The following is a 25,396-nucleotide window of genomic DNA, read 5'->3' on the forward strand; positions in this document are numbered from 1 at the left end:
TATAGTGGGCCTCGATGCCACTTGCTGCAGGGCGGCGAGTCCACCCAAAAACCGAAAAACCAAGCCGCGGAGCGAGCGAGTGTTGCGGTCTGCGCTGGTTTGGAGCCGCCAGACAACCGCCGCCGCATTGTTCGCCACAGCGGCCGGCCGCGCACCACTCGGAAGAACCGTTCGAGGATTAAGCCGCTGGACCGGAAAGTGTTGCTTCGACCACTCGGATGTGATTTTTTTTTTTTTTTTTTTTTGGCGAGGACTTGAAGCGGTTTCCGACTAATTCCGATGAAGAAGGCTCAACGACGCCGGCTGCGGTGAACCGGCAGCGGGCAGCCAGCGGGCAGGCAGGTCCACCTCTAGCCTCATTTGTAGCTTAGCAAATTAGCATATGTTAGCATGCGTTAGCATGCACGCTGACTCGCTTTTCACCTTTTGACGCGCTCGCTCCGTCAATTGGCGAGTGACCCGAGGATGAGCGCGCTCACGCCGAACTCCGTTCAAAAATCGCACCATTCAAACAACCTCGTGACGTGCGACTGATAGCGTCCACAAGGTTTATGTTTGATAGATTCCAAGTTGGATTAAGGACTATACATAAACATCGGCGTCGATATAACCCTCTGAAAATTAATATAGGACAACGTATTGGGCTGAGCAGTTGGTCATACTGCTCGCCGCCGCCCTCCGCTGCAAACTCCCCAAGCACACTTGTCACTTGACATTCAGAATCAGTACTTTATAATCAGTGGAATAATAATCATTCCAAAAAAAAGTCACCGTCAAGGTTTAACACACCGCAATGCTTTTGTAATGCCACAAGTTCTCGCTGAATCGGTGCTTGGCATGTAAACGGGCCGCATTAAAGTGGCGTTTCTTTCAATGGAGTTTGGTACAGGTGTCTTGTTTTAATTTTCAAATTTTTTTATACGATGTACGTACTCACTTGATTTGAACTTTAGCCGCCGCCAGGTTAAACATGAGCACAGCTTGCTGTAAAACTGATAAGAGAAAGTGTGGCAAGATTGTGACGTCATTGCCAAGCCTGATGCTGCATGTTTGTGTCTTTGTTGCTCATGTGGAAATGAATCGAGTGTATCAATGTTTCTTTGCTTGCTTACTGACGATGTGGCCAATCAGAAGCGTTCGTGTGGCGAGGCCGCCGCTGATTCAGCTCAGCTGAGGACCAGAGGCTTGTTTCCATGGAGACGCGTGTGCACAATAGTGACGATGACATCGGCGCTTCTTCTCACCTGTCAATCACTCTGTGATTCTGACGTCAGAATGGCAATTGGTTCTTAGGTCCATGAGCATCATCATCATGACGTAACAACTGAAAAGTGAGAGATGTGCGTGTGTTTCTGTGTGGCTAGAAGGTTAACATTTAAACCCATCCCTTCTTTTGGAACTCCTGGGGGTGAAAGTGTGACCTCGACCATGTGACACTCACTCACTCTCTCGCACGCGCACGCGCACGCGCCTGTTGATGATGGCTGGTTGATGGTTGTCCATGACCAACATGGCGGGGGGAGGGGGCGTTATGGTCGCCAGAGGGGGAAGGGCTTATCACATGAAGCTTCCCTTCACAGAAGCAGCTGTGACCCACTTACACACACACACACGTCATTTTTGACTCTTATATTGTTTGATTCACTCATCTCCCATCAAAGATAACCGAAAGCGAACAAATAACTCTTGTTATGATGATGCTGATGGTTTTTACATGACGGTGTCATCAAGAAGTGTTTGTGTTCGTAAAAGGGAGGAGCCAGCTCGCTGGAAAAGAGCTTTTGATGGCAAAATAGTGATTTTGCAGATAGACAGCAGCGTTGTTTTCTTCGTGAATGCGTCGTTTAAAAGAAGGAATCTTTTTAGTGAACGTACTGAACCGAATCAGTTCATGAAATGATTTGTTCTTTGAGCTCGGCCGGCGGCGTGAGCGAGACGAGTCGGCCGCGAGCCGAAACGGAGCTGCCGCGGCGTTCTGTCGCTCGCTTCTGAATCTTGGGCGATGACCAATGAGCAGCCGGCGTCGGGCAGCGCTGCGCAAGCGGAGGAGGGCCTCAACTGAACTCGACGTACTGTCAGTCAGCAGCGATTCGTTCGTTGAACTTCTTCGTTGGCGATCCGCCAAAGAGAGACGTGCTCGTACGTCTGCAGTCGACGAGTGACTCACGTGGAAGTTCACTGCGAACTAGTCTGACGAGTGATTCGTTTGCGCGAGGGACAACGTATTACGCAGTGAATGTACGAGTGTAGGCCTGCTATAGGCTTGAATTGCTTGTGCTGCGACCGCTAATAACAACACAGGTTATACTAGCGTATCAACTCACAGGTTCTTCCAGGTGTTTAGAATTCCACCGCACTGCCTTGCTCATTTCCCACATCCTGTCCTGTCCTGTCCTGTCCTGTCCTCTCTCATCTTGTTCTGTTGGTTCGTCGTGGCACGTCCTCACCGGGTGTCGTCCCGCCCACGAATAAGAACACGATTTGTCTGTTGTAACGTTACTTGTGCTCGCATAGCTAGACTGCCTTCACTATTGTTCTGCTGTCCCTCTGTCTGTCCCCTAAAACCCTTTTCTGTCCGGCTGCATTTCCCATAAACATCACAATAACCAAAACAAATGTCAAAGATTTGCAGCACAAAAGGCATACAGATCCGCCATTCTGCAAGGCCAAGCAGCTGAACAGGACGGGTAAAAAAAAAAACCCGGGGAACACGCTTCTCTACATAAAACGACCTCGGATATGACACTTTGGTCTTCATTTGCGGTCGCTTCCATCTTGGTCATTCTTTGATTAGCTCCATTTTATTTCGCGTCACAAATCGGGAGAAGTCTGCGTTCCCCACATGAAGAGTTTCGGTCATAATTATAGAACACGTTGATTATTTTTACGATTGTTTGAGGACCCTAAAATGGAGACGAATCCACTCTTGAGACCCATCAGACCTGAGGTCAGTCTTATAGGATCATCTTATAAGACTTAATATTGTCCGGCGTTTGACGTGCAAGGTCGGGTACGGGCAGAAACGGCCCAAAAACACGGCGATTGTCGTCATGTGTGTACCGGGGCCTGAGCTGATTTGTGCTACACATCGTGTCAGGTGCCTAAACTTGTCTGACTTCCGACACGTCGGCATTTCTCTCCTTCATAATCGCCACGATGAGCCGAGATTCGCCTTCTAATTGTTGTCTTCTACTTCTACTCCAAACTGCGCTGACGTCCGATCCAAAGCGATGCAACGCTGCCATCTGTTGCCGTCTATGTGTCATGACAAACTTTACTTTTACAGACGAGCTGGGCGAGAACCTCTTCCACGTCTACCCACGAAAAATGTTTTGATGACTATATCCGTAGATGGCAGTGAACGCTTGAATTGCAGTCGGCCAATAGAAACGACCCCGGCGGTGAAGGACTTCGACGTAACGTGGCCGTTGTAGCGTGTGACATGCCACGTCAAGTTGTCAGGACGTGACCTAGGTTGTCAGGTGGCGTTTCCTCTCGGTGTGTTTTTCCAGTCGGCTCTTTTGTTCTGCACGTTTCCTTTCTTCCTTCCTTCCTTTGTGCCGGAGAGAGCAGAAGAAACAAAGTGTTTGCGGGTCAGCGGACGCTGCCGTCGGCTGGCCAGGCCCGATTGGATTCGGAGCGAATGGGGACGTCGGAATCTGTTTCCCGTTTCTTCTCGCGAGACAAATTGCTGGTCTTTTCTTCACTTCCTTAAAGCTACTTTTGCGTTCGACACTCGGCTCACGTTGTAAAAGCCTGCGTTTTATTATCACAATATTCCCACAAGAAACGTGATAAGACGAGGCCGAAGGTCAGCAAACGTTTTGAAAGTGGGAGCGACTTCTTGGGTCCGGGTCATTGCCAAGGGCCGCCAGTTTGATACATATTTGTCAAAGAACAAATAAAACGTGGCTTCAACCGGCTTATGGGAGCGGCCATCTTGAGAGTAAAAAGTGGCAAAAATGTGACACATTGTCGTGCGGCTTGATTGACTCGGAAAACCCGACACAGCTAGTCAATCTTCCGTCGGGCGGAATCCTGCCACGTCCAAAATGATCACTCGACAGGAAATAAAAGACAAAGAAAACAACAGCGCTTCGTTGGAGTTGCAATTCAAATCAGATCCACCATTAGTCGTCTCAAAAACAAGGAACTCTCAAGCGATTCAACGCCACGATCTACAGGGATCTGTTAGTCGTTCGAGCCGTTCACAAACGCGAATTTGGCAGATTCCGCGCCTCCATGTTGAAAAACGGACTTGACGGATATAAGCGTCGCTGGCCGTAAGCGTCGGAGTCACTTGACGAATCGAAACGTTGAGAGCGGTCGACGAGTTGAGCGGCTACTTTCAATGGAGTAAATTTGTTCGCAGTCATTCCCGTAGAAAGTTTCCCAGAATTTTGCAAGCCGAGACCGGATAGTGTCGTTGTGGACATAAGGAACTTGTTGTTGTGTTGTGTTGCGTCTCCTCAGCGGAACGTCGTGGTCGCGGCATGTCGGCGGCGCAGACCCAGAAGGAGGGCGGCAGCGGCGAAGGCGGCGGCGGCGGCGGCGGCGGCGGCTGGGCCTGTCTGGAGTCTCTGGGTCTGAGTCAGAAGGAGCTGGTCCTGGCCGAGGCCCTGCAGATGGAGTACGACGCCCTCTCCAGGCTCAAACAGGACAACAAGACCCCCGCCGGCCGGCCGGGGGCGCCGGCCCGATCCGACCCGTCTCTCCACCGGGCCGCGGGCTCCCGCTCCGGACCGCCCCCCTCCGCTGGGGTGCCCCCTCCCCAGGGGGGACATCTTTACATCCTGGACAGTCCCGAGCTGACCAAGCTCAACCCCGCAGACTCTGAGCTTCTTCCCAAAGTTTTCCAAACATTTCCCGAGGACAGCCCCCCCGCCGTGCCTCCGCGGAACCCCGTCCCGCCGCTTCCGTCTTCATCGTCGGCGTCCGAGAATCCGTTCTCGGCGGTCAGAGGGCCCGCGGTGTCCCACGACGTCAATCTGTACACGCCCGACGCAGACCCGCCCAAAGTCACCTCGGCCGAGCTCAACTTTGACATCATCGACGACCGGTCCGAGAAGCCCGTGGCGCGGAGCGACGCCCTGCCCCCTCGAGTCCCGCCCAGGACATACTTGCCCGTCGCCAAGAGCAACAAGAACCGGCGCCGGGCGTCGGCAGACCCGGTAAGACACGAGCACTCGCGTGGGCGCTCTTCGCCGCTGGGATGCTTTTACCAGTGGAACCTCGCTTTGCGGAAGCCCAAGTTTGCTCACCAGATCTTGTACTTCCACTCGGGTTTCATATCCCGCTAAAAAATTGCGACTCGGCCATTCGTTTCCCGGAAGCGACGTGCGTTCATCCGTGGCGTTTCGTAAGTTGTGCGAACACGCACCGACGGACGGCACGGCGTATTCTGCGACGCGAGCTTCCATCGACGGCTCGAGACGACAACGAGGCTCCCGGTCCGCTCGGCGACGTTAGCGGAAGGCAGACCTGCAAAGTCAAAGCGCGCAGTATAACGACAGCGTTTCGCCACACTTTTGTCGGCTTATTTAGCGGGCGCACCCGATAAACAAGCACCAAATCGCTTCAAGAAAGCCAACAAAAGTCTTCCATCCGCCCTCGTTCTGGACCGCTCATCCTGACGAGGGTCGCGCGTGTTAGGCTTAGGCGTCTATCTCGGCTGACTCCGGGCGAGAGGCGGGGTACGCCCCGAACTGGCCGCCGGCCGATCGCAGGGCGCAACCATTCGTCCTCACATTCCCGCCTACGGGCAATTCAGAGTCGCCCGCGTGTTTTTGGGATGTGGGAGGAAAGCGGAGTGCCCGGAGAAAAGCCACGCGGGCGCGGGGACGACATGCCAACTCCGCTCATTAATTGGATTTCCATTAGGTTTGGAATAGAGCAATTAATTATGCACCAAAGTGTTCACAGCCAAAAACTACCAAATCACATTTAATCCCAAACTAAAGCGCTGTGTTCACATTTGCTTACAATGTGGCCCCCCCAGCCCCCCCCCCCCCCCCCCCCCCCCCCGCTTGTAGGAGGGATAAACAATGTTGCGTTGTTTGTCTTTGTGGCTTACACAAGTACACTATTGACGAGTACACGAGAGGACACAAGTTGCTGTTGTTGTTGTTGTTGTCGTCGTCTCTGCTGCATACGCGTGCGCGCGCACACACACACACGATCGCATATGCCACCCGCACGTGCGATTGTGTGTGTGTGTGTGTGTGTGTGTGCGCGTAACTTTTTTGAACGAGCAACCCAGTCGCACTTGGCGTCGGTTAACGTGCCGGCCGGCCGGCGGTGTGATTGGCAGGTGTCGGCGGGCTCCCGGACGAACGGCTTCGGCTACGAACTCTTCCAGGTGTGCGAGGAGCGCGACGAGGAGGTGGCGGCCTTCTGCCACATGCTGGATGTGTGAGTATAACCTTTCAAAATCCGTTCCACGCGTTTGAGGATAATCGCTGACAACTATGTATCAGTGAATTGCGGAACCGTTTTCAGTTTTCCTGATTTGTTTGGGCGTGGTCAAAGCGGGGCCGCGTCACACACTATCCACCACCACCCCCGCTATCAAACAAACACGAGCGCTCGCATTCGCGGCTGTCCGCCACTATTAAGGCCTGCGGTTAGTGAGCCAGGGGGTGGGCAAACTACGGCCCCGCGGGCCACATCCGGCCCGGTGATCATTTTCAAATATTGGTACAGAATCGCCCAAATCATATCAAAATCCCGACTGCATTCATTTGACCTTGTCTTGTAATGCCGAGCGCTTCCACCAGGTTGTGCTGTAATGCTCAATGGTTCCACCAGGTAGTGCAGTAGGTACAGTGACACATTGACTGGACTTTGGCTGTTGTGTTTTTACTCTGCTACTGCTCTGAACCCCTCTTCAACCGTGAGTTTGCATCATTCATACTCGCCGGTGTCTGCGTTCCGCCTCAAGCTAACACGAATGCCGCACTGCTAACGCTCGCTGAACAAGTCAAGGAAATTGCAAAAAGACCCGTTTAAGCGGATTTATTTAATATGCAGTTATATGTAGTAGGCGTAAGAAAGGTGCCGGGTAAAGTAGTATCCCTTTTTCCGGATCATAGTCGAAGCGGTATATGATTGGCAGTTGACAGTGGAGTGGGTGTGGTTTGATCACATTCTGTGGCCACGCCCACCGCGTTTGAGAGCAGATAGAACGCTGCGATCGTTCTACGTCTCATTTGATCGGCTCGCCGGTTTTCTTGAATTGTTGACATTTCCAAATGGTGACTGTAAGGATGTTAATTGTAATTGCAATAGTACCGGCTCCATTGGCTTTGTCATTAGAAAAATTACAAGTTGCAGCAGCTTATGGTGATTTCAATCGATCAAACTTTCCACTACTAAAATGTCAGTTTTGTGTTCGTATAAACGGCCTGTTTCGTAAAGGTCCCATGCCATCGATGTTTGAAAACGTTTGTCTTGATCTTTGATGTCCTTCCGTCGGGTTTGCAAGATCATTTGCGTTGAAAATACCCAGGATGTTCTTTTTCGAGCTATTCTTTCACACGGAGCAATTGAGACGGCTGGATTTTGTAAACTTGTGAATTTCAAAAGGCAAAACGGCTTCGCTCCGATATCGCGGCGTCTCGCGTCAGCCGAGCGTTCGCAGCGACGTCGCGTCGGCATCTCGCGGTCATTGTGTTGCGCAATTCACCGAGCGTCGGATCGGAGAAGCAAAATGAGAAGAGAGCGAGGTGGAGCTCGTCCTGCGCTCCGGTTCTAACCGGCGTGTGACCTTTTGCGGTATTTTGTATCGTTGTGCAGCACGATACGCACGTGGATACTTTCGAGACTGCTCGGCAGCGGACGAGACTCGCTCGCTCGCTCGAATCCCGGAAATACCGCGTTGAAAGCAGGTCACGCCTTCCTTTTGACCTGTCTTAGCGAAACTTGGATTCTGATGGCACGGGACCTCGACCTGACAAATACTCGCTTGCTTCCTTTCGGGAAGAAAAGCCGACTCTCGTGACTTTCCACGCCGTCGTACCGCAAAAACAACAGCCCGCTTTAGAGCCGGGCGCGGCCGCGGGCGACACCCTGCTGCCTCGTGCCTTGTGACCTGTGACCCGCGTGCGCAGGTTGCGTTCAGGCGTACCCGCACAGCGACCGCTGCAAGAACGCCGGCTTGGTGTGGTCCCGGTCGGCGGGCCGGGAGGAGCTCCGCCGGGGCCCCGGCGTCGGCGTCAAGGTGACGGTCGTCGGCGCTCACTTGGGCGAGTCGCTCGCCTTCACCTGCGACGGTACGCTCGCGCTCGCCCGCTCGCGCTCGCCCGACGCGTGGCGGCCTGACCCTCCGTCCGTGTGCGCCAGGCTCGTCCACCGTGGACCTGATCATCTACCAGACGCTGTGCTACGCTCAGGAGGACCTGGACCACCTGGACGTGGACCAATACCTGCTGAAGGTCTGCGGCCACGACGAGTACCTCCAAAAGTAAGGAGTTCCTTCTCGCCGTTGCCGACTCCCGAATGCCTGAAGACTCTTGATGTCTTGCCTTGCCTCCGTTTCGTATCGGTTATGGCGTTTTCGTGTGACCGCTTCTTTGTCTCCTTTTTGAGGCACGACGGCGCCCCCTTTGTCCGCCTTCAGTTCCTTCGACCGGGAACTCGGCTGACGCGCTTTGCGCTCTTTTCGGTACAAACGCACGGCGGCTCAGCGGCGCTCAGACCGCAGTTCACGCTCGTCGCGATCCGCATCGCCGTACTCCCGCCACCTTCCGGTGCGACGGTCTTCCGGTCTCATTTTCACTGCTCACTTTCGACACAATTTGACTCCCATTTCACACACTCGCTAAAGACGTTTTGCACACCATTTCATTTATTTTGAATGCTTTACACTCATTTTTCTGTACACCCTTAAAAAATTCTCTTTTGATTTAGTTTTTCCAGGTCCAATCATACTGTGGAAAACATGTCACTCCTGTCATAGCTATCCAAATAAATCATAATACATCTGAACATTAACAACGGAGGTGCGCCATATAAAGCTACAAATCCAAATCAAATCTCATCATTGTTCCACAAATGACGTGCTAACCACACTAACGTACTCGAACCGTCGTTCCCCCCAAATTCCGTTTTGAAGTGGTTATTCTTTCCATCTTAAATATCAATAATGTCACTCGTGCGTGCACACCTTAGAATTTCTTTTCTTTCTTTTTGTCACTGCAGCGGAGGCTACGGTGAAACGTAAACGAGTGGAAAATCTGCGTCCGTTTTATGCCGAAACAGTTCGACTGTGTCACAGTCGAGTTTTGAAACAACAAATTTTATTTTCGCGAACCCGTACACGCCGTCTGTCCGCTCTTGTGACAAATCGTGTAGACGCTTTGCACATCTCAAGGGTTGCGCGGCGGGAGGACTTTCCTGACCTTCTTGACCTTCTTGACCTTCTTTGACCCATTGGAAGCTTTCACAATGTGTTTGTGTTTGTGTGTGTGTTGCTGGAAGTGTGTAATGTTGTGAGAAGTGTTGGCCGTGAAAAACAATAAGGAGTTTGCTTTGCCTTTTGGTCCAATCTTCTTCTTCTTCTTCTTCTTCTTCTTCCCGCCCCAATGGTCCTGGCGTGCGTGCGTGCGTGCGTGCGTGTGTGTGTGTGTGTGTTTCAGCTGTCAGACTTTGGCAGGTTTGGAGTTTGTGCAACAATGTTTGAAGTTCGACAGGGACGTTCGACTGATCCTCACCGAGAGATCTTCCATCAGCGCGGAGCTGGCGCGCACGGTCTGCGCACACGGACGCACACACATTTGTCGCTAATCTATACAATTGATTAGTTGTCTCACAAGCACCGGATTAGAATGTTGGACTTGACGGAAGGCTCCCACGTAGACGTTTGTCCTTGTTTCGAAGGTTTTGCGCTCTTTCTGTATGCCGCCCAAGGTAGGAAAGTAGTCATTGGCATTTTTAGTTTTCACACTTTGTGACATCGACGTGCGCCAGCGTCCTCCGACGCCCGGCGACTTTTTTCCAGATCAAATCATCTCTAAGCCATTTATTTGGAATTGTCATTGTAAGATGAGCGGGGATAGGATTTGAAAGGGTTTAAGAATCACAGCGGAGGGTTCGTTTCAACTTTTATTGTCGCCCGGGAGAAACCCGATCTGTCGCTTTGAACCCGACAGAAGGACGACGACGAGCTGGCGTCCACGTTGAACCACGGCATCCTGCTGCAGGAGCGGCCAATCAAACAGACGGTCACCAGGTGAGGGGCGGGCGCGGGCGGCGGGGAGTCGTCACGTGTGGCGGGCGGAGATTTGAGTTCATAGAAGAGAAGCAGCAATAAAACTCTCCGATCTGAAAATATATTACGGATTCATGTCAATTCATTTGTTTTGTTTTTAAACGGCCATTTTGTTAATTTCGTGAACGAAAGGGTTCATTTCGGTTCGCTGAATGACCTCGTTGGGGACTGACCGATAAATTGGCCAAAGTCGGAAACGGGAGGTCGACACCGGCGACTCTCGAGTCGAGCCGCCCGGTCTTCGACGCGGCTCGCTTGTCTTTGTCCCGGTTTGCCCAACGTGATCTGGAACCCGAACGGAACCCTTTGGGAGCTCGTTGGCGAGAGCGCCAACCCGCTCGCCGCGCATACCAGCACCCGCGCTTTCGCTTTTGACTCGAACTGTGTTTGATCGATGTGGCACCTTTTGAAAACCAAGCGCAACGCTTTGAAAACAGCGGTGGGATGCCACGACCGCGACGATAGTTGCAGCACTTTTCTGAAAAGGTCGTTTTTGACCGCAGCGTCCTCGCCGCTTGCCTTTGGCTGTTTGTGCGCAGGGAGGCTCTGACGCTGCTGCTGGACACGTTCCACAACGAGGCCGAGTCCTTCCTGCTGTCCGAGGTACGGAAACGCGCGCCGGCCGGCTGCCCGCCCGTCGGTCGCTGACCCTCGACCTTGCGTCGCCCGCAGGCGGAGCTGCCGCTGCGCGTGGAGCGGATGGTCCAATCGGTGAAGGCGCTGTGCAGCTCTCTGGCGGCCGTGGAGACTCCGGACGTGACGTCGGCGCTGGGCCGGCTGCCCGCTTGCCCGTGCCGCCTGCAGCCCAAAGTCCTCAAGGTCTCCCGCCGCCGCGCTTCGTCCCGCACGGCTCGCTTAGAGCGAGCTTGAAACTCTCCGGCCAGGGTTAGGACTTTAAGTTCGGCTCCCGAGCCTCGGTTAGGGTTCCGATTTTGGGCTTCAAACTTGTGATAGGGTTTCAAGACAGGGCTAGGGTTTAGGATTTCCAACGAGGGTTTTGAGCCATGCTTCGATTTTGAAGTTGTAAGCAAAGGTGAGCGTTCCAAGTTTGGGCTTCGAGTTGTCAATCCAAGAATCAGCCTTTCAATTGAAGGCTTCAAGGTCGGAGTTCAATCCTACGATTACGTTTCATATGTTGCTTTTGCGCGAGCTCTCCGCGGCGACAGCCACCAACACGTCCTTTTATGGACTTCCTCCCGACAAACGATCTCGACGCTCTCTCACCGCGGTCGAATCGCTCGACTCATTTCCGCTCGCTCTCCCGCAGGACGCGTCGCTGCTGTCCGTCCGGGAGAACCGAGGTAAGTCCCGCCCCGCCGCGCCCTCGCCGTCCGGCGCCCGGCTTCTCCTCACGGGCGTCTGGTGCGCTCGCGTCCCGCAGAGAAGGTGGTGGAGAGGCTGACGGCGGCCATCTTGGACCTGGTGGAGTTGTACTGCAGCACGTTCAACGCCAACTTCCACACGGCGCCGCACAACCGCGCCGGCGCCGCGCCCGTCCAGGAGGCGGGCCGCGCCACCGGCGTGCTCTCCTTCAACATCTACGCCGCGCACCGCGTGCCCGTCACCTGGGCCACCAGGTGAGCCGCGCGCACATTCTCACACGCACGCACGCACGCACGCACGCGTCAGCAGTCCCGCCTCCTTGGAGAGGTCAAAGTTCATCCCAGGCAGCGACTCTTTTGTTGTCCCCAAAAGTGGGCACCGCAGGGGGCGGAGCTTGCGTAAAACCTCGACACTCAAGATTGATTCGTTACACGCTCACAAAAGGCCACCTTGGAAAAAACGTCAGCTGGCGTTTCAAGATGGCAGCGTTGATGCTTCAGTTTACTTCCTCGTTGTTTGACAAAAGGCAAAAGAGGAAGTTGAAAAGTCAACAGAAACATCACATATGCGGGCGCGTGCGTTTCCGGCATGCTGACATGTCGTCGGCGTGAAAGTGGCGTGAGCGACGATGAAGTGTTCACCAACATGTTTGCGTGTCGTGTGTGCGGCAGTTACGAAGGCTTCTTCCTGTCGTGCTCGCTGACTCACGGAGGGGCGGAGCTCTGCGCGCCGCAGCACACCAGCAAACAGGCGGTCAGCAAGTACCTTTTTCACCTGGTGGTGTGGGACCAGAGGTACGCCCGCGCGCTGCCCGCAATGCGCACTCTCAGCTGTTTGAATTCCTGCCGATGTCCGCTCTCGTCACGCCCGCTTCGCCCTCTCGTTACTTCCGGCCGCCGTCCTCGCGACGCCGGTACCTGACGCCCCCCGTGTGCGTGCGCAGGGTGACGTTTCCGGTGCAGATCAACGAGCTTCCCCGAGAGACGCAGCTGACGGTGACGCTGTACGCCAGCTCTCTGCCGCCCCCCGGCGGCGTGGAGGAGAAGGGCAAGCAGCGGCGCAGCGCGGAGGCGCTGGCCTGGGTCACCATGCCGCTCTTCAACTTCAGGCAGTGAGTCACCCGATGGGCGAGCGGGCCGCTTCCTGTCGGAGCGGCAGGAAGCGTGTGCGTGTGTTTATGCACCTGCGTGTGTGTATATGTGTGATGTTCGTGCGTGTAGCGTGCTGACGTGCGGCAGGAAGCTGCTGGGCCTGTGGCCTTCGACCCCCGGTCGGAATGCCAACGCCCGCTCCGGCTCACCCAACTTCAGCCAGCCGGACAGCGTCATCCTGCAGGTCAGCTGACCGAGTGAGGAAGGCGATGGTGACGATCGGCATGCGCGATGACACCATTTTGGCGGTCACACAGGTGGACTTCCCGTCGTGGGCCTTCGAGGTGGGCTTCAGCACGCCGCCCGCCGCTGACTTTTGTCCTCAGTACGACTTTTCGCGGTTGGACGCCGTCAGCCAGATCACGCTGCGGGACGTCCTGCACAAGAAGGCCTTCTTCTGGTCAGACGCTCACTCACTCACTCACTCACGAGCGGGCGGGCGGGCGAGGTCCGCGCCCGCTGACGCGTCTGCACGTGCACGTTTCAGGCTGACGGCGGAGGACAAGCGTCTGGTGTGGGAGAAGAAGGCGTTCTGCCAGGCGGAGAGCGGCGCGCTTCCTCTGGTGCTGGCCAGCGCCCCCTGCTGGCAGTGGGCCTGCCTGCCGGACATCTACGCCCTGCTGGGGCAGTGGGCCTGCCCCGGCCGCCTGGACGCACTGGGACTGCTGCACGCCAGGTACGGAGCCGAGCGACGGCGACGACGGCGACGGCGACGGCGACGACGGTGACGGCGTGGCCCGTTTCAGGTTCCCGGATCAGGAGCTGAGGAGGACGGCCGTCCAGTGGATGGACTCCATGTCCCAGTCGGAGCTGCTGGACTTCCTGCCTCAGCTGGTGCAGGTTCGAAATTGGAACAACTTTCATTTATTCCATTGATTTGATGGATTGAGTTTCTATTCTATTCATTTTTATTTTTCACTGTGTTCATTTGTATTGATATTTTCTTCATCTGATTTAACTTGTGGAGTATTTGAATTTTTGAATGCAAAATGAAAACATTAATTGTAGGCGTGAATGTGAGTGTGACTGGTTGTTTGTTTGTATGTGCCCTGTGATTGGCTGGCGTACCCCGCCCTGAACGGGTCGCCTCCTGCCCGATGACGGCGCGCCCGCGCGACAGAAAATGGATGCATGGATGGAACATGAATTGTACTTCTGTATTTATTCATTCTTTTTGTTCAGTGTTCTTATTTGATGAATTTGATGTTCTCATTTTATGCATTTTCTATTTATTCTGTTTGTTCTTCATTTTTCTTTCATCCATCAGATTTTTTTCTTTTGTATTTATCCATATTTTATTAGGATTTTTTTCTTTAATTACATTTGTATTCAGTGAATTCATTTGATTCATTTGTGTTTTTTCATCTTGAATTTTCTCGAGTTTATTGTCATTGAAAATATTTCATTTTTGTGGTTAGCACATCCGCCACACAGTTGTGAGGTTGCGGGTTCAAATCCGGCTTTTCTCCGGTTTCCTCCGCGTGGTAGCTTGATTGACGACTCTAAATTGCGCGTAGGTGTGAACGTGAGTGCCGACGGTTGTTTGTTTCTATGTGCCCTGCGCCTGGCCGGCGATCGGTTGGGGGCGTACCCCGCCTCTCGCCCGGAGAGAAGCGGTCCATAAATGTTTCACTTTTTGGGTTTGTTATCTTTGGCAGTTGCATATTTTTGCTGAGTTTTTCCCGAAGGAACAAATGCATTTGTTGCGGTCAGGCGGTGAAGTCCGAGTGCTACCTGGACAGTCCGCTGGTGCGCTTCCTGCTGCGCCGCGCCATCGGCGACCTGAGCGTGGCGCACTACCTCTTCTGGTGAGTTTCCCCTTTCCCGACTTCGCCGCCGGCCTTTTTCCTTTTCTTCTTCCCGACGCCTCCGTGCGTGCGTGGGCGCCAGGCTGCTGAAGGACAACCTGCAGGACAGCCAGTTCTGCGCTCGCTATCAGCACCTGCTGGCCGCCCTGCTGTGCTGCGCCGGCCGCGGCCTCCGAGAGCAGCTGGACCGCCAGTGCTGGCTGGTGTCCGTCCTGGCCGGGGTGGCCCGGAGCGTCCGAGACGCCGCGCCGTCCGCCAGACAGGTCGGTGACGCCGTCCGGCGCCGTCCGCCTTCCGGGCTCGCGCTCAACATCCGTGTCGCCGTTGTGGTGTGTTCGCTGTGTCGGGCGTGCTCCAGAACGCGCTGAGAGAAGGTCTGGAGGAGATGAAGCGGTTCTTCTCCGTCAACGGCAGCTGCAGACTTCCTCTCGACCCGGCGCTGCTGGTCCGAGGGATCGACGTCCAGGTGAGCTCTCTTTGCCGCCGGGCGCGCCGCCGCCGCCGATCGCTCACTCGCCCGTTTGTCCGCAGTCGTGCTCGTTCTTCAACTCCAACGCCGTCCCGCTCAAGTTGTCCTTCCAGAACGTCGACCCCTTGGGCGACAACGTCAACATCATCTTCAAGGTCGGCGAACGACCCCTCCCGTTTCCTTGAGATTTCTATTCGGGCACCTAGTTTGACTTTATTGTTACTTGGAGCTTTATTTGGGGTCGGGAGTTGGTATATATATATATATTTTTTTTTTTCTCTTCTCCATTACTTCAATTCTTGTTTTGAATGCTTTTATGTATTTCGTTTTTTTTTTTAGTTTACTGTTGGCACAGTGGACGACTGGTTAGCTCATCCGCCTCCCAGTTGTGAGGACCGGGGTTCAATCCCCGGCCCCGCCTGTGTGGAGTTTTGCATTATTCTCCCCGCGCCTGCGTGGCTTTTCTTCGGGCACTGCGCTTTCCTCCCACATCCCCAAAACATGCGTGAAGACTCTCAATTGCCCGTAGGTGCCCTGCGATTGGCTGGCGACCAGTTCAGGGTGTGCCCCGCCTCTCGCCCGGAGTCGACTGGGATTGTCGATGGATAGTTTACAGTTGTTTTTTTGAATAATTATTTGATGAATTATTTATGATATTTTTGAATTCAATTTGATCATTGATTTTTTAGGTGTTTTATTTTATGCTTTTAATTTGTATTTATAATTGTATAATTGAGAGCGCTTTGAGGATTTATGTACGGTTCTTTTGAAAATGTTTGTTTTTGTATTTATTTTGTCGTACGAGTCAAATTTCATCATTCTTCAGTTTTATTTTGTGTATTAAAATGTTTCGATGTCTATTTCTTGTTGATTGAGAAGCTTCTTTTTTCTTTTTGCTTTTCTAAAAGATCGGCTCTTTGTTGTTGCTTTGTTTTTTGCGCGCGCAGTCGGGAGAGGATCTGCGCCAGGACATGCTGACGCTGCAGGTGATCCGCATCATGAACAAGATCTGGATCCAGGAGGGTCTGGACATGCGGATGGTGATCTTCAAGTGCTTCTCCACGGGCCGAGGCCGCGGTGAGGAGGAGGGCGGGGCGCGCGGCCGGCGGCGGGCCGTTGACGAGCGAGCGAGCGCGTGCGTGCGTGCAGGCATGGTGGAGATGATCCCGCAGGCCGACACGCTGAGGAAGATCCAGGTGGAGCACGGCGTGACGGGTTCCTTCAAAGACCGACCGCTGGCCGACTGGCTGCAGAAGCACAACACCGCCGACGAGCAGTACGACAAGGTGCGCCGCCGCGCCGCCGCGCACGTTATCAGGAGGAGGTCCAGTGCTATTTTTCCTGCTTAAAAAAAACAACACCGCAAAAATGTTTTTGGGGCTGTTTAGTATTTATGTGCGCGCGTAGACCGCGGTCTCCGGATCAATGTCGTTTCCGTTTCCGCGCGGAAGACGAGCTTCCGTTCTTCCGCGACGCCGCGTTCGACGTCCTCGCGGCTCGCATTTAGTCACGCGTCACCAACGATTAGAATTTCTGTGAATTTCGACATCTCCAGCGCGCAGGAACCCCGTGTCGCCTTTCTGTGACGCAGGCGGTGGAGAACTTCATCTACTCGTGCGCGGGCTGCTGCGTGGCCACGTACGTGTTGGGCATCTGCGACCGGCACAACGACAACATCATGCTGAAGACCAGCGGGCACATGTTCCACATCGACTTCGGCAAGTTCCTGGGGCACGCGCAGATGTTCGGCAACATCAAGCGGTGAGCGAGCGCCGTGCTTCATTTAGTCGGCTTTTGCCGCCATCGTGTGGCATTATGCGTATAAACAAGGACTGTTTGCGGCGGGCTCGGTCTCCGCTTTCTTGCCTCGCCGAACTCGGACTTCGGGCTCAAATGACGACCCGGACCGAACGGAACCGAACGGATCGCTCGAGGCCAATTGACAAAAAAAGATTTTGCAAAAGAAAAAATGCTGCTTTGAATCTCATTACCTTTGCCTTATATTGTAATACGGTAATGTGTATTCAAACAAATGTATGCCGTCGGCCGAGGAAAATTCCAACTTGATTTTTGTCAAACATTTGATCCCGATAAAATTTGCGAAGGTTCCGTTTTCTTCCCGTGACATGACAATGAATCTGTTTTCGCAACATGATCAAAAGATGTCCCCGCCGCGTTCGGCGGGGACATCTTCATAACGTCGGGGTTATGAAGATGTCCCCGAACGCGGCGTGTGCGGCGTGCCCCCCCTACAGGGACCGGGCCCCCTTCGTGTTCACGTCCGACATGGCGTACGTCATCAACGGCGGCGACAAGCCGTCCAGCCGCTTCCACGACTTCGTGGACCTTTGCTGCGAGGCCTACAACCTGATCAGGAAGCACACGCACCTTTTCCTCAACCTGCTCGGCCTGGTGGGCACACGCGCACGCACGCACGCACGCACGCGCGCACGCCCAGAGTGACGACCGTGCGTTTCGCGTCTTTAGATGTTGTCATGCGGAATTCCCGAACTGTCCGACATCGACGATCTGAAGTACGTCTACGACGCGCTCAGACCTCACGAGTCCGAGGCCGACGCCACCATGTACTTCACCAGGTGCGCGCACGCACACGATCACGTGCACGCGCTCACTCGTCCAATGGGGAAAGATGATTTTCCGTATTTTGTTCATGCACATAAAGTATGTCTACAACAAGCAGCACTTCGTGTCAACCTTTCATCCCCGTTTGTGTATAACGTGCGCGCGTTCAGGTTGATCGAGTCGAGCCTGGGCAGCGTGGCGACCAAGCTGAACTTCTTCATCCACAACCTGGCACAGATGAAGTTCGCCAGCGCCGACGACGTCCCGTCGCTGTCGTTCGCTCCTCGCGTCCGCTCGGCCGAGAGCGACGGCGCCATCCGGAGTCTCTACGTGTGCGCGCGCGGCGGCGGCGGGAAAGCTCACGTCGGTGACGGGCCCGCCGCCTTCATATCGGACGTGCCCGGCCGCTCGCCGCGGTGACACCCTCGCGCGTTTGTTACAGACGTACGTGGTGAAGGTGGAGCGTGACGGCCAGCGGGAGGTGCAGTTGGTGCAGAGGACCTTTGAGGAGTTTCAGGAACTTCACAGCAAACTCAGACTCGTGTTTCCCTCCGGCAAGTTACCCAGGTACACACGCAGGCAGTAGGTGGGCGTGTCCAACTGCCCGCGTTCGATCGGCAACCCGGACAGTTGTCGCCTTGTTTTACTTCGCAATTGTAAAATTGCGGCTTGTCCCTCCCCCAGCTTCCCCAGCCGCTTGGCGATCGGCCGTTCTCGCGGCGACGCGGCGGCGGAGCGGCGGCGCGACGAGCTTAACGGTTACGTGTGGCACCTCCTACACGCCGCGCCGGAGGTGGCGCAGGTCAGTGCGAAAACATTTCAGCTGGTGCGGAGAAGACCTCGGTCAGTACTTTACAAGTACATGTAGGAAAGTCACTCGTTTCCTGACCCTGTCAAATGCGCGGGCGGACCGCCGAATGCCACATGGCGCTTCGGGCAAGAAAAGTCGACCCGTGTCGCGCTCGTCGCAAGAAGACAAACGGTAGTTTCAAGAAAAGGACCAGTCCTCGATTTTTCATTTCATTCGCTGTTAGCATTGTCAGTTAGCCTCAGGAATGTTAGCGTAACCTCTCGACCTCTTTCAACTCTGCTCCGTGTTTGAACATTGAGTTTCGCACGCACGGCGTTTGTCAGAAGCGCTCCCGTCATATCAGCGCACGCAGTCAGGCCGGGTCACGCGTGCTGTATCAGCTCGTTCCGCTTTGAGCGAACGCGAGCGCGTGTTCCCAACGTGACGCCGTGTGCCTGTGTGTGTGTGTGTGTGTGTGCGCGTGCAGTGCGATCTGGTCTACACCTTCTTCCACCCTTTGCCCAGAGACCAGCGGCCCGGAGCGAGCGGCAGCAAAGCAGGTGTGTTTGTTCGACGCGCAAACACGCACGCAGACACGTGTCCGCACGCACACACGCACGCTTGAGGTGAGTCAGGGGTTAAAGTGCGGCGTGATTTTCAGGATGGGCTCTCCTCATTTGACGACGTTGCCGCTGCCCATCCATTTTGTGAGCCGCTTCTCCCCACGCGGGTCGCGGGCGCGCCGGAGCCCATCCCAGCTATCGACGGGCAGGAGGCGGGGTACGCCCTGACCCGGTCGCCGGCCGCTCGCAGGGCACATACAAACAAACAACCGCTCGCAGTCACATTCACACCTACGGGCAATTTAGAGTCTTCAATCAATGTTTTTGGGATGCGGGAGGACGGGGACAACATGCAAACTCCTCACAGTTCCGAGGTCCGGGGTTCAATCCCGGACCTCGGAACTGTGAGGCAGACGCTCTAACCGGTCGACCGGCGTGCCGCCTACATACGGAAGCCACGAAATAAAAAAGAAAATCCAATTCATCCGTCAGCAAATGTAAAACGCGTGTTTCTGCGTGTGCCCGCAGAGCCGTCGTGGCCGGCGTCTTCCGGAAAAGCGTCGGGCGAGGTCAAGCTGTCCATCTGCTACCGGAACGACAAACTCTTCATCATGGTCATGCACATCCGAGGACTGGTCAGTGTGCGTTCTCACAGCGCGTGAGGCCGCGTGACAACGCGGCCTCACGCGCTGACGTGAATGTGTGCGCGTGCGAGCAGCAGCCCCTCCAGGACGGGACCGACCCGGACCCGTACGTGAAACTCTACCTCCTGCCGGACCCGCACAAGACCAGCAAGAGGAAGACCAAAGCGGCGCGGCGCACCCGCAACCCGACGTACAACGAGATGGTACGCCGACTCGATCGCCGCTAGAACCGCGAGCGGAACGGGTCGTTAGGAGTTTGAGGTTCCGAGAGCGTGTGCGACTTGTCTTGAGGGTTGCGCGTCGGGTTCTAGCGGACGTACTGGAACCGGGCCAGCGTGTTTGTCTGTTCTGGCGTTTCGGCCGCAACTGATGCGAAAATCGAAACTATTCGGGCCGGGCGATGAATTGAAACGTCATCGGGATTTCCATGTTGGCTTCTACCGATCACAAAAACGTCTCGATCTCGCAATCGAGCGGGCGACATCACGAGCGCCTGGTCGTGATGTCGGCGCCGACGAGCGACTTCTAACGACCTCTGCATTTTCCTTCCGATTGGCGCTATTCCAACTTCAACGTGTTGCACGCGTGGCATTTGATTTTTACGTCCGGCAAATTCGGATTGTCGCCGCATTTTCCGAGCGATTCCGTATTTTTGCATCGAGCAGAGTCGATTTGAGCGGAAGGTTGTGCTCAACGTTTGCGTGTTTGTGCGTTCCAGCTGGTGTACGAGCGCATCCCGCGCGGCGACCTCCAGCAGCGCGTGGTCCACGTGCGCGTGCTGGGCGACGGCGCCTTCTGGGACAGCACCCTGCTGGGAGAGGCCTTCGTCCCCCTGGGGAGGCTGGTCCCGGGACACCACTGGGTGGACTGGCACCCGCTGGGGGGCGCCGCCGACGCCCGCTGAGCTAACTTTTAGTCTAAACAAGTCAACAAGAGCACATACGGGAAGCCCTTTCAGCATTCCATCCGTATCTTACCAGTGCGCCCAATTGTCCGTGCGCTCGGCCCTCCCTAACGCAACACTTCAGCGCTCTCGTCATACAAGCGCGTTTTGCCGAATGACATTTCTGCGCACCGCTGGAAATGCCGAGGGCGAAATAGCGGAAGAACTCCGGCGCCCTCGTAGTACGAGGAGGGCACGCTAGTAGAATGACTAACATGTCCGCCCGCCATTGCCTTCCACCACTGAATGACATTTCTGGGCACGAGTAGAATGTCCAGCTGTATAACGACGACATGTTATGAGTGAGGCAAAACTGTGCGCTAGCTGACTTCTGTACCCTGCTAGCTAGTTCTATGAGCGAACAAGCACAATGTTGGAATGTCACAACCAGTTGTGTAACTAACACGCAGATTTGCCGCATTGGTAATGTTCTACTAGTCCGCTGAATTGTCTCGCTAGTGAGGACAAAATGGGCGCACTAGTAGAATATGGCGAAAATGCTGAATGTACAGTTGGCTGAGTTTTATTGTGAAAGGCTCAAGTGAAGCGCTTCCTCTTTTGATGTTTGCCATTCACAGGTGCATTGTGGGAGAAGCGTGCGTGCGTGCGTGCCGGTGGCGTCACGCGACTGAACTGGATTCCGTGTGATTTTCTACTTTTCGTAAACAACAACGGAACTTTTGAAAGCTGCAAAGAAGAAAAGCGGAAGTGATGTCACAGAATGTAACCGCGTAACGTGTACATCGTTTTGCTCCTGATAACTCGTCCGACGAGCATTTGACGGGCGCGCAGCTTTGACTTTGTTTTGTATGATTTGCACTCCCAAATAAACTTGAAGACTGAAGATGTTTTCCCATCAAGCGCGCGGGAATCTCCTCGTTTTGTTTGGCCGCTTCCAAGCGGAACGAAAGCTCGCGTGTCGACTGACGATTGATCGAGCGTCCGAAACGCTTTGAGTTCTCTCTGATCGTTGGCGATGCTTTCAGCAGACAAGCTACTGGAGCAATTGCCAGCATATTTGCCGTTCTGCGAGCGAACGTTTGCTCGTTCCAACATTTTCTGTTTCTTTTCATTGGAACATATGATTTGTTGTTTTAGTTTTTTTTTAGATGTCATGAAGTTAATAAAAGAGGGAAACTAGTGCAAGTCCAGAGAGGTTTTTTGTTATGTTATCGAACAAGTATCGCATAGAATTGACAGTTGATTTTCTTTTTTACACAAGAGCTTTCAGTGTTCTTGTCATCTGCAGGGTGTGAGGACTTTTGCCGCCCCGTGCGCTGAGACGAAAATGTGAACTTGCGGCTCCTGATGGCCGTGCTGAGCTGCCAAAAGAAGGTGACAGAAGAGGCGCACGTTCACGTTGTCTTCTTGTGACGTAAGTAGGCGTGCTGGGCTGGGCTGGGGTAACACCGCGACGCTCCCTGGCCTCGCCTCTCCTCCCTTTTTTTTTTTTTTTTTTTTTCTTTTCCGGTTACGCTTTCCACTGGCAGACGCTCCCTGCGCTTTTCTGATGAAATCTTTTGGTCGTCGAGCCGCAACGAGGCCGCTGGCTGCCGCGCTCAACTTTGTGCCCTCAAAGTCGCTCTTCACAGCACTGCGACGGCTTTTGGACGACTAGGCGACGCCGAAAGTTCTGTTGTTGTTTTTGGTTGGTTGGTTGGTTTGTTTGTTCGTTCCGGGGACGGCCCTCGGCCGGCTGCTAAGCTAGCCGGCTAACTCCCGAGGGGCTCTCGGTCCGGTCGCTCGCCCGCCGAAGACGAGCAGCATGACGCGGATGTCGCCGTCCGGCGTCCCCGTTGTTGCGGCCCGTTCGTCCCCCGGCGTGCCGTCTGTCGAAACGAAGCCGAAACAGCAGCCCGACCTCGGCCGGGTCGCCGTCCGCTGCCGGCTCGCCCTCCGGGCGGAATGAGCGCGTGTCTCCGTGCTGGACATTTGACACTCGCGGAAACTTTTAGTGCCAATTGGAGCCCGAGCGCGGACTCGAGCAGCTCCGACTTGCAGCTGAAATCGGCCAGTCTTCAGTGTTGTTGGCCATTTTGGGAAAACATGTTTCAAAATGTGAGTAGCGAGGGCCGGCTCCCGGCGGGCGCCCGGAGCTTGGCCTCCTCCGCGGCCGTCCTGAGCGCGTCCCCTGCCGGCCTCGTCGCTCAGGAAAGCTCGTGGCTCGGCCTGCTCTCCGTGCTGTCCAGGCCCGCCCTCTCCTTCCTCTCCAGATATCTTCCGGGCCTCGGCGGAACGTCCGACCGGCGGCCCGGCGGGGGGGAAGCGCCGGCCCGGGACCAGGGTGGTGATCTTCTGCGCCGGCTGGACGCCGCCGAGTCCACGTTGGCCTGGCGGCTCGGCGATCGCCGTCTGACCCAGTCGGCCTTCGACGTCCCCCCGCCGGAGCCCGGCCAGAACCCGGAGGCGTCTCCTTCCGGATCCGTCGTCGCTCGGGACACGCGGTGGGGAGACCCGCCGTCGGCAGGTCCGTCAGGCGCCGCCGTCCCCGGTTCTGCTGACTCGGGATGGGCGCGCGTGCTACTTTGTTCCCCGCAAAGGTCAAAGTTGACAATAGAGCGGCAGAGCAGTGTTTTGTTCCCCGGCGACCCCACGGGAGAAAGCGCCGGAGCGAACCTCGACGGAGGCCCGCGCGGCGTCCGGAACCTCCGGGCCGGCTCCCGCCCGCCGCTGACGCCCGACCAGGACAACGGCTACTACAGCCTGGAGGAGGAGCACGGCCTCAAAGGTCACAAGGGTCACGTCGGGGCGCTCTGCGACACGCACGAAAAGCCTCGGGACCGTGCGATACGGGACGGACTCTCTGAAAAGATGGCGGACGGTCGCGCGACAGAGGATGCGGTCCCTGACGAGACGGCGGCTGACGTGACGCGCGAGGAGATGACGCAAGCTCACGCGACGCCCGCGGAGCCGGAGACGACGGGCCACGTGACGCCCGACGAGACGGCGGCGGCCCACGCGACCCGGGACAGACCCCCCGACGCGACGGTGCCGCCGCAGTGCCGTAACGTCAGCATCGCCTTCATCATGGGCTGCCCGTGCAGCGACGACGACGACGACGACAACAGCCAATCGGACGCCGACTCCGTCCGCGAGGACGACGGCTTCGACAGTTCGGCCTTGTCGGACCTCTCGTCCGATTTGTCGTCGTCTGACGACGCAGACGAAGAGACGGCGCGTCTGTTGGCGTCGCTGAGTCGCCGCAACGACCCCTACAACCCTCAAAACTTCAGCGCCCGCCTACGCACGGGCCACGCGCCGCCCGCCCTCAGCCCCCCTGCCTCGTCCCCGCCCCCCTCGGGTCGGGACGCGAGGGCCGACTCCGACTCCGGCGGAGAGGCGGACGAGGTCGAAAGCCTCCTGGCGCTGGCGTCGTTGACCCCGCGCGACCGCTACAGTTTGCTCAACTTCCGGGCACCGCTCTCCACCGGAAAAGCGCCCCCGCGGTTGCCCGCCCGCCACGGACTGCACGGCGGCTTCTCGCAACCTTTGGCCTGTGCCAAAAAGGTAGGCTTTTATTTTGTCGTTTGCACTTGACAAGCTCACTTCCTGTTTAGGATTTTCTGATGTACTTGTACTTCCTGTGCAGTCTTTTATTTTGTCACATTTGTGCTTGTGCAGGATTTTCTTTTGTCGTGGTACCACTTCCTGTGCATCTCCTCGCACTTCCTAAAAAGATTTAGTTTGTCGTGCTTCTACTTCCTGCGTAGGATTTCATCTCGTTTGATTTTCTAGCACTTGTACTAATGGCAGATTTTATTTTGATTGCTTGCATTTCGGATTTCCTTTTTTTGCGCCGGAGTGAATTTTGTAGCGTTTCTTCATGATTCGGTTTCGCAGCGATGTCAGCTTACGCGTTGTCGTTCAGGTCCGTTTCAGCGACGTGGTGGAGGAGTTTGTGATCGCGCGGAGCGACGACGGCGGCGAGGCGGAGGACCGCCGGGGGCCGTGGGAGGAGCTGGCCCGCGACCGCGGCCGCTTCCTGCGGCGCTGCCGGGAGGCGGAGCTCAGCCTGGCGTACTGCCTGCAGCCCGAACATCGGCGCCGGGCGTACCGACGCGTCCGCGCCGACGAGGCTCCGTCCCCTCCTCGAAAGGAACTCTGACGTTTGACGCCAAACTAAACGGCGTGAGGGTCCCGCACGATCTTTGTTCCGATTGATTGATTGATCACGTGGCCGCCGGTCACGTGACACGTGCTCAAAAGTATTCAGACGCCGTACGGACACGTTGTGTCGCACGTGCCATCGGACGCTAATAAAGGAGGCGAACCCTAACCCGGCCGAACGGCGTCGAGACGTTTGATTGGCTGCCAGACGGGAAGTCAAGAAGGACTCGCGACGAGTGCGGGCTGGCTGTATTTTCAACACAAAATGCTTTTATTTTTGTAGGGCATGCGATGACTTCCTGTTGTTTGCTCACGTGATCAATAAATCAGTCAACTGGTTCCTGGCTTCCTGGTTGCTTAGCAACAGGCAGTCTTCAGCTGCTCGTCCTCGGTCGCGTCAGCCCGAAGAAGCCGAGGAAAAGTAAGATGGAACATACGTCCTTACTTATGTTTGTAGGTCTTTTTTATATTAATGTTCTTAGGATTCTTCTTCTTCTTCTTCTTTTGAAAGCAACTTTGACGTCCATTTTCTGTACCGCTTTAACCAGTTGTTCGTGTCAAATCGACTTCTCCTCAGTCTGCATGCAAACTCCGCACGGTCGGGTGTTCGAATCCCGGTCCTCAGAACTTTGAGGCGAATGCGCTAACCGGTGGGCTTTTGAAAATATAGCCGTCCGTCCGTTTTCTAGCCGGGGCCCCCGGCCACGTCCCCGGGGTCTCCTTCCGGATCGGCCGCCTCGTCTGGCTC

The 25,396-nt window shown here is 55.3% G+C and overlaps 2 protein-coding genes across 2 annotated transcripts; both read left to right on the forward strand.

The window, feature by feature from the left end:
- pik3c2b (phosphatidylinositol-4-phosphate 3-kinase, catalytic subunit type 2 beta) lies at positions 1 to 21,401 on the forward strand. The gene is made up of 34 exons (XM_061783920.1): positions 1 to 338; positions 4,474 to 5,171; positions 6,311 to 6,411; positions 7,631 to 7,643; positions 8,120 to 8,270; positions 8,341 to 8,461; positions 9,636 to 9,747; positions 10,149 to 10,228; positions 10,807 to 10,870; positions 10,940 to 11,086; positions 11,535 to 11,568; positions 11,649 to 11,844; positions 12,262 to 12,384; positions 12,534 to 12,701; positions 12,811 to 12,925; positions 12,999 to 13,141; positions 13,229 to 13,417; positions 13,488 to 13,581; positions 14,455 to 14,549; positions 14,632 to 14,812; positions 14,908 to 15,015; positions 15,081 to 15,173; positions 15,966 to 16,095; positions 16,168 to 16,304; positions 16,610 to 16,779; positions 17,274 to 17,430; positions 17,506 to 17,615; positions 17,772 to 17,964; positions 18,044 to 18,168; positions 18,286 to 18,403; positions 18,879 to 18,951; positions 19,483 to 19,589; positions 19,673 to 19,801; positions 20,317 to 21,401. The coding sequence occupies exons 2-34, from the start codon at positions 4,494 to 4,496 to the stop codon at positions 20,500 to 20,502; spliced, it is 4,641 nt and encodes a 1,546-aa protein (XP_061639904.1). The 5' UTR covers positions 1 to 338; positions 4,474 to 4,493; the 3' UTR covers positions 20,503 to 21,401.
- A 645-nt stretch (positions 21,402 to 22,046) lies between these two features.
- On the forward strand, positions 22,047 to 24,987 carry LOC133483151 (protein phosphatase 1 regulatory subunit 15B). Its single transcript, XM_061783909.1, has 2 exons — positions 22,047 to 24,048; positions 24,410 to 24,987. The coding sequence occupies exons 1-2, from the start codon at positions 22,447 to 22,449 to the stop codon at positions 24,644 to 24,646; spliced, it is 1,839 nt and encodes a 612-aa protein (XP_061639893.1). The 5' UTR covers positions 22,047 to 22,446; the 3' UTR covers positions 24,647 to 24,987.
- Positions 24,988 to 25,396: the final 409 nt, after the last annotated feature.

Source organism: Phyllopteryx taeniolatus, chromosome 9 (genome assembly GCF_024500385.1).
Source record: "Phyllopteryx taeniolatus isolate TA_2022b chromosome 9, UOR_Ptae_1.2, whole genome shotgun sequence".
NCBI classification, from domain to species: Eukaryota; Metazoa; Chordata; class Actinopteri; order Syngnathiformes; family Syngnathidae; genus Phyllopteryx; species Phyllopteryx taeniolatus.